The sequence below is a fragment of the Amblyomma americanum genome, chromosome 3, assembly GCF_052857255.1.
Source record: "Amblyomma americanum isolate KBUSLIRL-KWMA chromosome 3, ASM5285725v1, whole genome shotgun sequence".
Taxonomy (NCBI): Eukaryota; Metazoa; Arthropoda; class Arachnida; order Ixodida; family Ixodidae; genus Amblyomma; species Amblyomma americanum.
This window is the reverse complement of record NC_135499.1, coordinates 85,643,442-85,657,435: the sequence shown is the minus strand read 5'-3', so window position 1 is coordinate 85,657,435 and position 13,994 is coordinate 85,643,442. Positions and strand designations below refer to the sequence as shown.

Sequence of the window (13,994 nt, the reverse complement as noted above, 5' to 3'; positions counted from 1 at the left end):
TAGTAAGAAAAGCCTGAACCCAGTTAATAATCTGCAAATCAATACCATATGCGTGCATTTTTTTGCAAAGTTTATCATGGCACACTTTGTCAAATGCTTTTTGACAAATCCAATGCGATCACATCTCTTTGTTTTCTATAGCTAATGGCTGCGGCAAAGGAATGTATAGTTTCAAAAAGCTCGGTGACTGTCGACCAGCGACGTCGAAATCCATGTTGCCTATGATAAAAAATGTTCTTATTTTTGAGAAATTCTATTAAGTATTCAACAATGACATGCTCGAGTAATTTACACCATGTAGATGAAATAGATATAGGGCGATAATTTTCTATACTCATTTTATTACCTGATTTATAAACTGATTTAACCATGGCGAGCAGCCAATCAGTGGGAACAGAACATTCACGCAGAGATACAGTAAAAATTATTACCAAAAATTCTGAGACCCATTGGAAATACCGCCGCAAAAACTCATTTGGTATAAGATCAGGACCAGACGATTTTTTCGGATCTATCGATAATAACAGAGACGGCACTCATTCTCTCGTGATAACAATATTTTTTGTCATTATTACTATCAGTGCAGACATTGCACATTGCTATTGTTGGGCTATCATTAGAACTAGGAACAAAAACAGAGCTGAAGAAGTTTTAAAACGCGTCAGCAATTACAGATGGAGTTGCAGACTAAACAACGTGTTTTCTAACCACTGCATGACGTGAGGCAAATGAACTGCAACGTGGTCTCGCAGTTGATAACTACACATAACAAATAGACTGAGTAAAATGTAACAGTATGTGCAAGAGGGGCTTCCAAGCGGTCAGTGCACAAGACGTCGCGGGCGTATGGCCTTGAAATTTTGGTTCTCTGAAAGAAAAAAAAAGCAGAGAAGGCTGTGAAGCCCCGCGCCAGACGACGCATTCCGCGATGTCACGTTCACATGTCGGAATACGTGCCCGCAGAGGCCTCAGGCAGCTTCGCCATTGAAGCAATACCTCTCATAAGTGTAGCGCAAGCTGCATGCCTCAAACGGGGGAGAGAAAAGCAAAACGAACAACCGCAACCGCGGCATACTTTTTTTTTGTTTCCGCAGCTCGAGCAAAATTTCTTTGACGCGTCACGTCGTTCGCAGGTTCGTCAACCGGCGAGTTATTGAACGCAGTTCTTTTTTTTTTTTTAGCCGCGGTGATCCCTTGCTCCCTATTTTTTTCCCCCTTCTTTCGTAAGCGCCTCAGTCTTGCACAGTTTTGCAACAACATTGCTCCTTCCGACGGATTAGGGACTCGCGCTTCGAGGAATCGCGGGCGTGGAGTCAGTGGTTGACCACCAGTGCTCGGGTCCCGTTCTGCGGTGCCCGCGCGTATGGCTTCCCGTGACATCATTACCTGCGGCGGAATGCATGACTCAACGCATCGCGGCACGCATGCGCTCTCGCATAATTGCGTGCTGCTCACAAAGCCTCGCGTCTGTCTGCGTGAGCAATGAAAGCGGTTACGTGAGCGGCCGCCCACATATGCAGGCGAACATGCAGACACGCCGCTCACAGCGGTGACGTCCGCCTTGTGAAGCGCGTCGTCGATTCCGAGTACATCACATGTGTCCGGCTTCGGCGTGCTCCTCGGAGATCGCAGGTCACCGCCTCTTGTAAAGAGAAAGAAACCTGACGTCACTCGTACAGCTTCTGCGTGAGTTTTTGCATTTTACGCCGGAGAAGAAGACGGATTGCTGTGAAGAAACCTCTTCGTTACGCATTGTGGCCGATTAACGTCAATGAAACCTTTCTTTGAATAACAAGGAGCGAATGTACCTGTGCTTTTTGTTTACACGTGCTGACTAACGCGGCGGCGTCTCGCGCGTCTTCTCATTGCTTCTTTCCAAGTATTCTAATGAATATATGACGCTCATGTACTGCCTATCATACCACGTAAAAACATTGTTTTCGGTGATCATTTCATTCAGCAGCTGAAGGCCTGCAACGCAGTAGATGTTTCACCTCAAAGTGCTTCCCATGTACATCATGATATGGTGGGCATCATGATAATGTGATGAGGAGTCATCCACTGGGCAAGGCATGGTGGTGGGACGAATTCAGCGAGATTGATTGCCAACAATTAGAGGCACCAAAACAGCTCACATACTCGCTGGTGTTGGTGACGTCGTCCTGTGCACACAGTAAGCAGCGTCCACATCGTTCTGCGTCAGCGTACCGTAAGACTATCAGTTCCTTAGCGAACACTAGCTTTCGTGCCTTCACGTTATCCCATTCATCCAATCACCTCAGGCACCTCTGTGCCCTTGTCAAACATAGTAGTTGGATTCGTGGTGCGTATACGATATCCAGAACAGCAGGCTCTTAATCGGGCTGGGTCCCCAAGTGACTACGAGGAGCGACGACGACGGCCCAGCACCCTTCATTTGCCAAGAGCACCGCGTTCTTGTACCACACTGCGTGATACTAATAGCCTGTCGGTGGCAGCTTATCACACGCGCGTGATGATATAAATAGTGTTGATCGATAAAAAGAAGTGAAAATAATATTGCCCGTCCACCGCCACCTACCTCGTGTTGTCATATTGTAGATTAAGGCATAAAAATGAATAATAAAAAACAGACCTCTCCCGCACCACTAAAGTATCGCGGCTATAATTCCAATGGCAACATAACAGCGGTGGCCCTTGGGCAATTCGGGTTTTGCCACCCGAAGGTGGAAAGAAATCAATGTGGGAGTGGGTACTAAAGCGACACACAGCCGGAGCAGCGGGCCCGGGGAGACTACCCTGATCTCCCCGAGGAAGTAGCAGGTTGAGGTCGGATATGGGAATGGGATAGAAGAAATATGGTTGGGCTTATGGGATTTAGGAGGGATTGGGGACAGCGGTAATTTTGTCCGTATTTCTGATCCCTTTGAGCTCCTTCCCAGGGCTCCTAAGAGTGCGAGCACTCAAATTTCAAGCGCGGCCCTCGGCTTGCAAGCGTACTTTCATGCCACAGGGAACGTTTGCCGGTGTCTCCGACCGTCCCAGACAGGGTAACCTAACAGGGGCTCGGCTGAGATCATCTCCCCCAAGAGAGGTTCCTCCACTCCGACCGTCCAACAGTACTAAGATGCAGAGCTTTCGCGCCACCCGTTCGGTGCTTCGGCTCTTACTCCAAGGTACTCGCTCGCAGTGGGAGCCCTTTCACGGTTTTCGCGGCGTCGCGCCCCCGGCGACCGCCCCTGACGCGACCGTCATCCCCTGTCACTCATCCCCTGTCGCTCAAGCTGTAACGATACCTGGTCCCATTATGTAGTTGTAAGATGAAAATATAGACCTGCGCCTCTGCTCCCTATACACGATTTTACCGAGGGCTGCTGGGAGAGGGAGAAAATACTCTCGAACCGCGCGCTTCTCCAGCCTGCCACGGTGGCCAACTGGCTGCGGGCTGTTACATCGCCGGCTCTTACCTTCTCGGCGTAGCTTGTTTACAGATATCCGTACCTTATCGTGATTTTCTCGCCTTTCGCAACTAATGCCGCGATGCCGTACTCGGCGCGAACTTCAACTGGTCAGCACTGCGTAGTCGTCGGCTGTGACAACAACCAGCGTAAAAAGAAAAACATCGCCGATAGCACTTGCGCCAAGCATGCTGTGTCCAGGTCTCAGTGCGGGTGTGACATGTTCATGTTGCACCGATTTCTCGTCGACCTCGAGTTGAATCGTCAGTGGACGTCGCTGGTTAACAGAAAGGACTTTGCCCCGACTACAAACTCGCGCGTCTGTTCTCTGCATTTCGTCGATGGCAAGCGAACGGAGCAAAACCCACTGCCCATGCTGAATCTCGGCTACGAGCGAAAGGCAAGTACAATTATTGTCGTTTTACGTATAGTAAACATGCAATTTGCTTGCTGCAGAGCTTAAATGTTTATTATGCTGCATTTTGCATGCGTAAAAGCACGGACAGCATTTGTCACTTTTTTTTTCCATTGCTTGCTCCATCACCGGGCACGTTTCGCGACAGCGGTGCGATATGCGCTGGTTGGCCGCAGATTGAACTTAAAACGTTGTCGATAACGTAAAAGTGCAGCTTTACAACTTCACCACCGCCATATGTGATGTACAGGAGCGCTTTTTATTTCAGTTAGTAGAAATAATAATCGTTTCAGGTCATCCACGGCCGCAGATGCCTGATGCGCGATGACCGTGGTCCACCACCTGTCAAACGAAAGGTCAGATTGTTGAGTCTGTACATGGAAATGCTGGAGCTCACGTTACATTTGATGGGAATAAAGCGCTGCACACGGAAAAACAACTGAAACGACGGCGCTTGCACAAGCGCCCTCGTTTCAGTTGTCGTTTTTCCTCGTGTAGCGGGTTATTCCCACCAAAGTCCAAGCGCCGTCGTTTCAGTTGTTGTTTTTCCTTGTGTAGCGCGTTATTCCCATCAAATGTACAACCAACTAGCCCACATTGCTGCCTTGCTAGCTGTTGCTCACGTTACACTTGTTTCGCATTTTAGAGACAAGAAAGCCCAAGTGACGAGTCCGAAGCATCTGATGCAGTTCAGCAGACGCCACCGCACAATGTAAGAAATGCGCATTTATTATTTCACAATATTGTTAGCATTTATCGGGCTTCTACAGGAGCGGGCTGAAGTACAGACAGGTGGCAAGGTGTTTCAAAGCAATAAAAACACAGCAGTCTCAAATATTCGGTTCAGACGAATGCACAGCTGTGAAATTCGAGCAAGAAATGAGACTCGTGTACAAAAAATATACAGAACAGCAATTTCACAAACGCGAGTCTTCTAGAAAGATCATACAGTGCAACAAAGGCATCAAGTACCATATCTAGTTATACATTGGTAGGCAGATGGCTTTAGGCACGTATCTATGCTGATGCCGCCATGTAAAGCAGAGAAAAGGAATTGTGCAGTGCACTGGCTTTCAGAGCTCATGATTTTGAGTATTGTGCAATTTGTTGCCTAAACAGAGTGTAGCACTGTGAGGGAAATTTTCCCAAAATATTTGAGCATGCAAGAGGTCCTATGCAGAGTGACGTCTGGAGCAACACACTCACGTATAGCACACAAAAGGTGCGAGGCATTTGTCATGTCATTTGCACTGAATCTGTCTCGACAAGCTATGACTGTTCTAGTGAAGCCAGAGTTATTGTACGGAGGAGCTTGTTAAGCATCATCACATGCTAGATAATTTGAGATCAGGGTTATTTGCACTGTTTCATAACATGTCTCATCCAACACAGAAGATTCCATAGCAAGCCTGTCCTCAATCAGCAAACAGTGTTAGTGTGCATTCACTATTTGATGCTTTGCAATGTGCTGAGAAAGTAGACTCACAGCTAATGTACTTCTCTGTTGGCAGGTTGTTTGTATCGGACATCACTCGGTCAGCCTGCCTTTCAGCCACGGAGTGAGTGTAAGTATGCATGCTCTCATCATTCTTTTGTTGCTGAAGCTAAATTGCAGCCATCTGTTGCACTTTCTTTCACAGGTTATCAGTAATGTTCAAGATGTATTTGCAACCAGCAACAAACTAGATGTAAGCATGCATGCACATACAGGTCCACTACATACTGAAATAGGCAGTTTTTGCCATTCTTGTGTTTGTCTGCCAGCAAGTTGTTAACCCTCATGGCTATAACTATCAAATCTGTATTAATTTCCAAAAACGAGCTTGCTATGCACCAGTAAACTGGATATAAGCTTGCATGCTGTCCGAGCTTCCAGACGGTCGTTTCTGATGTTGCCTCTTTTTTTCTAGCAGGTCTCATTGAAAACTGATGCTGCTTCGTCTCGCCTAGACGCTAGCTTTGAAGAAACAACTGTGAGTGCTCATGCAAAGTTCACTTTTCCAACCAAGACAACCTGCATTGCCTTCATGTTTTTCTTTTCCTGCATTTTTCCGACAGATGGCCGCTGACCAACAAAACAGCAGTTTGTCAAGGGAGGAAACAGAAATGAAGGTAATTTATAAGAAAATGGATTCTTAAAACAATATAAAAGATTGTTTATTATTTCAGGTGGAGAAGAAAGACAACTCTACACAGTGGGAATTGGAGGAACCAGTCCCAGACCACACATATGCAGACACAAATGACAGTTCAAACACTCCTCTTACAATGAGAAGCATTCACTTTCAGTACTTAACACCACAAGATGTACACTTCTACACTGGCCTCCCGTTTGATGCTTTTAATAAGCTCATTCTTTTACTGAGGGCCAATGGCACAAAAGTAGGGGGAATATTAGGTTTAGAACAACAGCTGTTGCTCACACTTATGAGACTAAGACTTGGGCTCCTCTGTGGGGACCTTGCAAGAAGATTCAGCATTTCAATTGCGACAGTGTCAACAATATTCTCAAGTATGATGTCCACCTTAGCTAAAGTAATGGAAGACATAGTGGTGTGGCTGCCTCGGTCAGTAGTTTATGACAGTATGCCGTACACCTTTGTCAAGAATGGCTACGACCGCACAACATGCATATTTGACTGCACAGAGGCGTGGTTGCAAAGACCCAAGAAATTAATGGCAAGGGCACAGAGCTACAGCGCATACAAAGGGTCAAATACTATCAAGTTTTTGACAGTCATAGCGCCCAACGGGCTAATCATGTTTGTATCAGATGTATATGGTGGAAGAGCCTCCGATAAATACATAGTTCGGACATGTGGTGTGGAGGACTATTTACTCCCAGGCGACGAAATTATGGCAGATCGTGGATTCAAGCTTGAGCCACATCTTGAAGCACAAGGAATCCGCATGAATGTACCGGCCTTCACCAGAGGTATGTAGACTGTTCTCTACATTGCAAGCTTTCATGCACCTCTGGGTTTGAAATGCTCATATTTGTTGTCTTTTAGGAAAGAGTCAACTGTCTGAAAAAGAAGTGACAAAAACCAGGCGAATCGCTTCACTGCGCATCCATGTGGAACGCGCTATCAATCGGATAAAGACTTATCGAATTTTTAAGCAGGCTTTGCCTATCAAGTCAAGGAAGCATATCAACACGATTGTTTTCGTTTGTGCTGGCCTATGCAATCTGAAGGGCCCTCTGATCAAAGAGCAGCAAGAACAATAAAGGTTCAGCTTCAATCCCAGTACTGTTAGGGCTTGACTCATTTATTTCAAATGCGAACGTGCGATTAACACTCTAAGAAAGCAAAAAATGCAGAACACAGGCATCACTAACAGTGCACTCTATGGCCGCTGCGTCTTTAGGAGACAGCTGTGCAAGGAGGAGGAAGTTCCTGCTGTGCATCATCAGCCTTGGTTATATCCACTGCACCATAAAGGCATCATCCAGCTGAGACTTATGTTATCCTCGTAAATTTAGCAACCAACTCCCTTCACAGCCTAGGCAACATTATGCTCTCAAAAAAGCTTTCAAGATTATTAATGTGGGTTTCCATGAATCCTTCATCTCTCTTGACTGGAATCAATGCTCCCCCTTGGTCTACATGCAAGTACAGGTAGCAAACAGTGCTCCCTACCAGGTTCAGGTGCAGCTGTGCCTGAACTTGGTAGTAGTATTTATGTGCTGCCTTTAGTACACCTGCAGAATCTAAGCAAAAATCTGCCTTGCTCTGCCCCTCCTTAATTAATTCGTCCGGATGTACATGCCGCAAGCTATATAGGCATTTAACCTCTAAAAGTGCTGGGGGGTAGCAATCGCAGACAAGCAAACCGTCTGGACTACACCCAAGATACGGATACCTTGGATGAATCATCAAACCGCAATCTTCGAGTCTGCAATTTGTATGCTTTGTTTGAAAAGCAGCAAGAGCACGCTGTTTCGCTAACTGCTCATAATTTATGCCATACTGCACGGCAAGGCTGGTAATGCAGTTGTCATTAAGTATTCTCTTCATTAATGACTCGCAATTCAATCGTTTGGAACGGCAAACATCTTTGAACAATGAAGCAGTTATCCTGCCCTTGCGGTGGGAAAACCACTCGGCACAGTTTCCTTGCTCCCTTGTGGCAGCTTCAATTTTTTTTGCAGAGGTCATGGTAAGGCTGAGCTTATCCACTGCTCGCTCACTTCCAAGCAGCTTTCCGAAGTTGAGGTTGCACAGAGGTCTTTCGAGAATAATCTCGAAGTCGTCCACTGGTGGCTCCACTTTGTTCAGCTGCCTTTCTTTGCACTTCGGTGACTGGAAGGCAACCTGAAAAAAATGTCTTCATTAGTCTAGTTATAAATTTTTATTAAGGGCAAAGATGTTAAGAAGTCTGACTATAACAGTTTAAGCAACAATAAAAGGGCGGCAACACTGCCTTGTCAGCAAGATTACATTGAGCATGGCTGTGGGTTCAGGTCATTCCTAAAGCTTGCACTCCAATTCAAGATAAATGAGTCAAGTTATGTTCATGCATGACAAAGGCTTATGCATTTTTGTCACTACCTTCTCTGAGTGATGTGTCGCTTGTTGCCTCTGGACACTTGCTGGTGCCTGAGAAGGTTGCTGGATCTCCCTTCTCGTCGTCATCAATGTGTTGTGGAGAAGGGTGCCTGCAAATGAAAAGCATCACCACAATGCCTAACAGCCAATTTCATTCCATGAAAGGCACTCAAACTCGCACCTACATATAGTAGTCAATGTACTACCTACATTTTCAAATATATGACAGTGCAATCAGGACAAGAGTGAATAAATGGATGGATCAGCCCAGTGTTCACTTGCAACTGCATTCATCAAAAAAGTAGAAAATATGTTCTACAATGAAAATTTTTCATATGTGGCTAGCACATGTGCTCCGAGGAATTGTCAATGCTTGGCAAAGTCTTTCCACAAACTAACATTCAAAGATATAGATCCCTTTTACACTTACACTCTATTTTTCTCCTTACAGTGTTCCATTTCAGTTTATCCTCACAGCACATAACTGCACTGAATATGCAGCTCTAACTAAGAAAGAAATCATCTCTTTCATACGGAACACTGCAAAATGGGACTAAACACATACAGCGGTGAACTTTTTTTTTACATTAAATGCAGCATTCATTCTCTCCCAGATACACGTGTCAATGAGCAAATTTTTTTTCTTATGAGCCGGAGTTCTCAAAAATGGCTTCTCTTCCCTTGGAAAGAAATGAAGCTCTCATTATTCGTGTTCTGTGTTACCGACAATACGAAAATTTGTCGTCCAGCCAGCCATTACACAGAATTCAAACAGGTTCATGATTCTCCTCTGTCTGCGAGAATGACTGGCTTCCAAAATGAGCTGCATGTGTATTCCATATAAAGTACATAAGCTCTATATCTTAGATCAGTTTTCACTCATGAGTGTCCATGGTCCACATTGTGCTACTGAACTTCTAGAAACTAATGACTTTGATCACTTGCCACTTCCTTGTTGTAGAGCCTTACTCGTACTATACGCAGCAAGTGACAATGTTATCTGACACTGAATACCAGCAAAGCACACTCATATTACTACACCGGCAACCAGCTTGTTTAATAGATGTGTGTCATTTCAGCAATACTCACCAGGAATATTGAAGAGCTCGCCATAAGGTGACTTCTTGATGTGGTCTGCGAGTTCTTCTTTGCTTGCAAAATGCTTGACCTTTCGGGTCGGCCTTGGGTGCTGCGTGCTTGCGCGGTCCACCGTTGACCTCTTAAGATTGAAGGACATGGAATTGAGAAGGGCCGGCTCAACATTTCTCTTTGTACCCCGATTCCAAGCTACCGTCTTGTCGGTACATGAGATGCCAGTGATGCCTAGCTGGACGCCCATTTCTAGCTTCCACAACAGGGCACCAATATGGCTACAAACACGTGCTTTTCCAGCCATGCAAGAGCAACCAGCAGTCACCACTTGACCATTCTTCCGCACACAGGCCCATGGCGACCATGGTTTTTTGTTTGCTGCCTGAGAGGGTCGCACATCGGCCTTCACATACACAATATCAGCAGCTGCTTCGTGACTCAGCACCCGGCCCACCCAACCGCACTGCAGCTGGTTATAAGAGTCCAGGCTTTTGTACGCCTCTGCCTCTTTAAGATCACAGGCCTTTGATCTAATCAAGTAGCATACAATATGAGCACTTGTTATGCTTGGCCAGGGTTTGGTGTCATCTGTCCACTGCTGCACGAGCAGGGGATGAGCATGGATGTCACCATCTGAAAAAAAAAAGACGGCATGAAAAGGACGTTACAATAAAGATACCTCCAAAGGCCAGCAAAAGTGCATTGGGCGCTACAGCTCTTAAGGAGATATGTACGATCATGAGTTCACTGTAGTGCTGCCATAATATGGATCCCACAGTTGCTTCTGCCTTCTTGAAATTTGAGCAGTGCAAAACAGATGCGATATTGCTGGTTAACTGCCCGAATACAAGGCACACAAGTCCGATCGCAAAGCACATATAGTTGCGCAAAATACTCTGACGCAACAGGAGTTGGCGACCTTACACATATTTCGGCAACTGGGCAGACTATCAACTAACACTGCCTCGCACATAATCAAATTGCGCTCTCACGGCTGCGTGCGCTCGTGCAGCCTACGTACGAGGCGTGAAGGGTATACCAATCTCGTTCTTTCCAACTTTCTGTTTCGTGACGCATCGAGCGAGTTCCACATTGCAGTGGTGTGGCTATGTGGGACGCGGCCGACAACGGGAAAGAGCACGCGTACTGACGAAGCTAATTCGAAGGATTTACATGTAGTAGAACGTACGGTACACGTCAGATGCGGCCAAAGACGAACTGTGCGGGATTGTCGGAGCCCTCGCGAGTAATTTCGGAACGCCAGCCCATCGGTGGCAGAAGGCAGCGCAGATCGACGACTCCGCAGTCAGCGGACTGCCGGCCCTTCATTCCGCTGAATGTCAGGTGGCCCGCGGTAACTTACAAAGACTGTAACACGCTACGCAGCCGTTAAAAAACGATATTTATTTGTTTACTACGGTTATTCATTATTTTAGTAGTAAGTAGCACAGACACTCACCTATCGTGATCGTTTGCTCCGTCGATGCAATAACGGGCGGTTGGTTGCCTTGACCACCAGCGCTTCCAGCCGCTTGCGCCTTTCAAAATGCACACGTATACGGCTTCAAGCTCACCACTGCTACGTTTCGGCAGATTTATTTTGCGAGCGGGTGCCGGCAGAACGACGAGCTGCACTCCAAAACACGCTGAGACGCAACGCAGCCCGAGCAGCCCAAGCCAAAAGTAACAGCCCGTAACGGCAACGCCGCTACGCGGCGCTGGGGTCTAGCAATATGGCAGCCCCCAGGTATCGAAACTGAAATCGTGTATATGCCCTTTAATAACAGGCCTGTCATTAACTTCATTGCTCTAAGCACGCTAAAGAGGTGCGGCGCCATTACCCTTTACGACACCACTTGCGCAATTTTGTACTTACATAGCGGGAACTTACATCTTCTTCTGGACGTTTGCCAAGCCTATCAGTTACCTCGTTGTTTCACATGAATTTATCTGTGTTCGCATCGCAACTGGGCCCTTTTTGGCATCAGCTGGCAAGCGAAGTAAGAACTACTTCTGAATTTATTGAGTTTGGCAGAATGTCTTTCAACACCATCACCGACCCTTAGTGGTGTGCGGGAAATAAAGTTGATCTTTCTCTCTCTCTGCTTGACGTAGTCACGCCGGCAGATTTCGTCAACAGTGACGATATCCTTTACAGTCTTAGCTGTTCTTAGCACAGCTTGCTTGGAACGTGCAAGCGGTATTGGGCAACTAGTAGCTTGTGTCTATGCTTCTTGCGTGTTTGTAAGGTAAAAATTTCTTCCGCTCCTCTTTCTCAAGATGAACTACATGTGGAACGCCTGGCATAACGCGCGCTCGTCTTTTAGAAAAGATTCGTTGTTTAATGGCTGGCGCTCTGGCGTATCGGGACCGCAGTGTGCGAATTCATCTCTCCTCTGTCTTTTCGCGCAAAGAGTATATATCTGAGTTGCACGAATATGTTTACAGAAGGGTTCACAAGGTTTCGTGTCAGGGGTTTCAGTGTTGAGCAATGTGGTTCGGGTAGTAGTGAGCTTGACGACTCAGAGTTCCGTGAGTGAGCGGCACACGTGACCCTCAAATATGTGGTTCCACTTCGGGATCAATGGTCCGCTCACTAGAGACCAGCCGCCGTAACTCTGCTTTGAGAAATTCCTTGCCTTATACAGCATACATGAAATGCTGGTGTGTGTGTGTGTGTGTGTGTGTGTGTGTGTGTGTGTGTGTGTGTGTGTGTGTGTGTGTGTGTGTGTGTGTGTGTGTGTGTGTGTGTGTGTGTGTGTGTGTGTGTGTGCGTGTGCGTGTGCGTGTGCGTGTGCGTGTGTGTGTGTGTGTGTGTGTGTGTGTGTGTGTGTGTGTGTGTGTGTGTGTGTGTGTGTGTGTGTGTGTGTGTGTGTGTGTGTGTGTGTGTGTGTGTGTGTGTGTGTGTGTGTGTGTGTGTGTGTGTGTGTGTGTGCGAGAGAGAGAGACTTATTTCTCACAGCTGTCCATTTTCCGTTGTCCATTTCGTGACAATTGTGTCCTCTTTCAGTGGTCACTAAGGTATAATCGTAGCTTTCAAGCCTCTGTGGCAAGCGACCCGGCCTTTGGGTGGTTGGCGACAGGACTTCACCATTGGCGGCATATCGCAGCTAGTGGCAGCCAGTGGTCTGGTCCGGTCACTTGTTGTTGACCGACAGCGGCGATGCGCATCACCATTGGCTGCATATTGCAGCCAATTTCAGCCAATCGTGAGGCCCGGCCGCCAACCACTGAATGGCCGGGTCGCTTGGCACAGACGCTTGAAATCCGCGTGTATATCTGAGTGACCACTGAAAGAGGACAGAATGGACACGAAATGGACAACGGAAGATGGACAGCTTATAGAATGCGGCCCCAAGCCTAGGAATTATTACTTTGTAGTAATAAGACCCATAGGGCTATCAAGGGATGCACTCTCCCCGATTCGCTTCCAGCCCCATTAATATATCCCGCTCTTACCGTCCCAGCACCGTATGTTGTTTAGGCCATTTGGCATGTCATGTCGATTGAATTGACAAGGCCATTGAGAATGCGTTCATTTCGCTGTCTGAGTAATCCAAGGAAAGTATTGCATCCTGTAAATCTTTTCCTGCGACTGAAAAACGAGCGGATTTTCGCTTCACTCATGCATGCTAACAGACGTCAATTCTACGCGACTGCTTTTCTGTGTTTCACCGCTCGTGAGAAGTGGCCCTTTTTAGTCGAAATGGCTTTTTTACGGACGCTGATACCGACCCTAAGTTCGGCCTTCTTGTACCAGCCGTGCACGGTTGGTTTGTGGGCGGAGTCTCAGAGTTCTCGCCATTATGACAATTATGATGATGACGATAACAATCGCTGCCACCGCTCCATTGCTTTGCTGGCTTCTCTGCTGTCTCCCCACCATGGCTGTTTGTGCAGCGGGCGGCGCACACGCCCGCCAGATCCGGGAAAAACAGGGAAGGAATTGAAAAAGAGGAAAGTAATACGAATAAAGAGAAGAGAAACTGGACTCGGCATTAAGCGGAGTACGAGAGAGAAACCAGCGGAACACATCGTCGGCAGCCATGTTGTCCCAGGCGAACGCAAACACGGGTTCTGGCAGCGGCGACGTGGACCAGGCATTATTGAATTAGCGGCAGGCATGTCAGCCGCGCTAGCGTGCGTCTGTCTGTGTACACACACGTGACACGCGCCCGCGGCGCGCACGCCACAGACACAGCGACACGCGGGTCTCAGCTCGTCGCCGGTGGCCGTGCTCGTGTATGTAGTTTACACGTGTGCATGCGCCACGTTTCTCCGCCCATCACCGATATTTTTCATCCCATCATTCCCTCCGATGCATGCTTTGCCTTCATCCACTTTGCCTGTACAGCACCTGGAATGGCAAACTGTGGCAATGCGACCAGAATACAGGCGGACAGTTTTCGTAGCTGGAAAATGGACGATTTTTCACTGCTTTCACGCCCATCAGTGCTTACACGGCGTCCCACGCAACGTGTGCCAGCAGCTTTGAGAAAC

General features: G+C 47.1%; 2 protein-coding genes across 7 annotated transcripts; one reads left to right on the top strand and one right to left on the bottom strand.

Moving 5' to 3' along the window:
• The first annotated feature begins 3,626 nt into the window (after positions 1-3,626).
• Positions 3,627-7,103, top strand: LOC144124721 (uncharacterized). 6 transcript variants are annotated; one of them, XM_077657577.1, is made up of 9 exons: positions 3,627-3,837; positions 4,146-4,208; positions 4,499-4,564; positions 5,364-5,417; positions 5,493-5,540; positions 5,766-5,825; positions 5,911-5,964; positions 6,022-6,787; positions 6,864-7,103. In XM_077657577.1, exons 1-9 carry the CDS (start codon positions 3,658-3,660, stop codon positions 7,079-7,081), a joined length of 1,509 nt encoding a protein of 502 aa, XP_077513703.1. In that variant the 5' UTR covers positions 3,627-3,657; the 3' UTR covers positions 7,082-7,103. The 6 variants fall into 6 exon arrangements, with proteins under 6 accessions (XP_077513703.1, XP_077513702.1, XP_077513705.1 ...); XM_077657576.1 differs by having other exon boundaries at positions 5,763-5,825; XM_077657579.1 differs by lacking the exon at positions 5,493-5,540.
• Positions 7,104-7,253: 150 nt separating this feature from the next.
• Positions 7,254-11,213, bottom strand: LOC144124723 (uncharacterized). The gene is made up of 4 exons (XM_077657580.1): positions 10,954-11,213; positions 9,492-10,127; positions 8,406-8,512; positions 7,254-8,168 (listed from the first exon to the last, which is right to left on the bottom strand). Exons 2-4 carry the CDS (start codon positions 9,796-9,798, stop codon positions 7,350-7,352), a joined length of 1,233 nt encoding a protein of 410 aa, XP_077513706.1. The 5' UTR covers positions 9,799-10,127; positions 10,954-11,213; the 3' UTR covers positions 7,254-7,349.
• Positions 11,214-13,994: the final 2,781 nt, after the last annotated feature.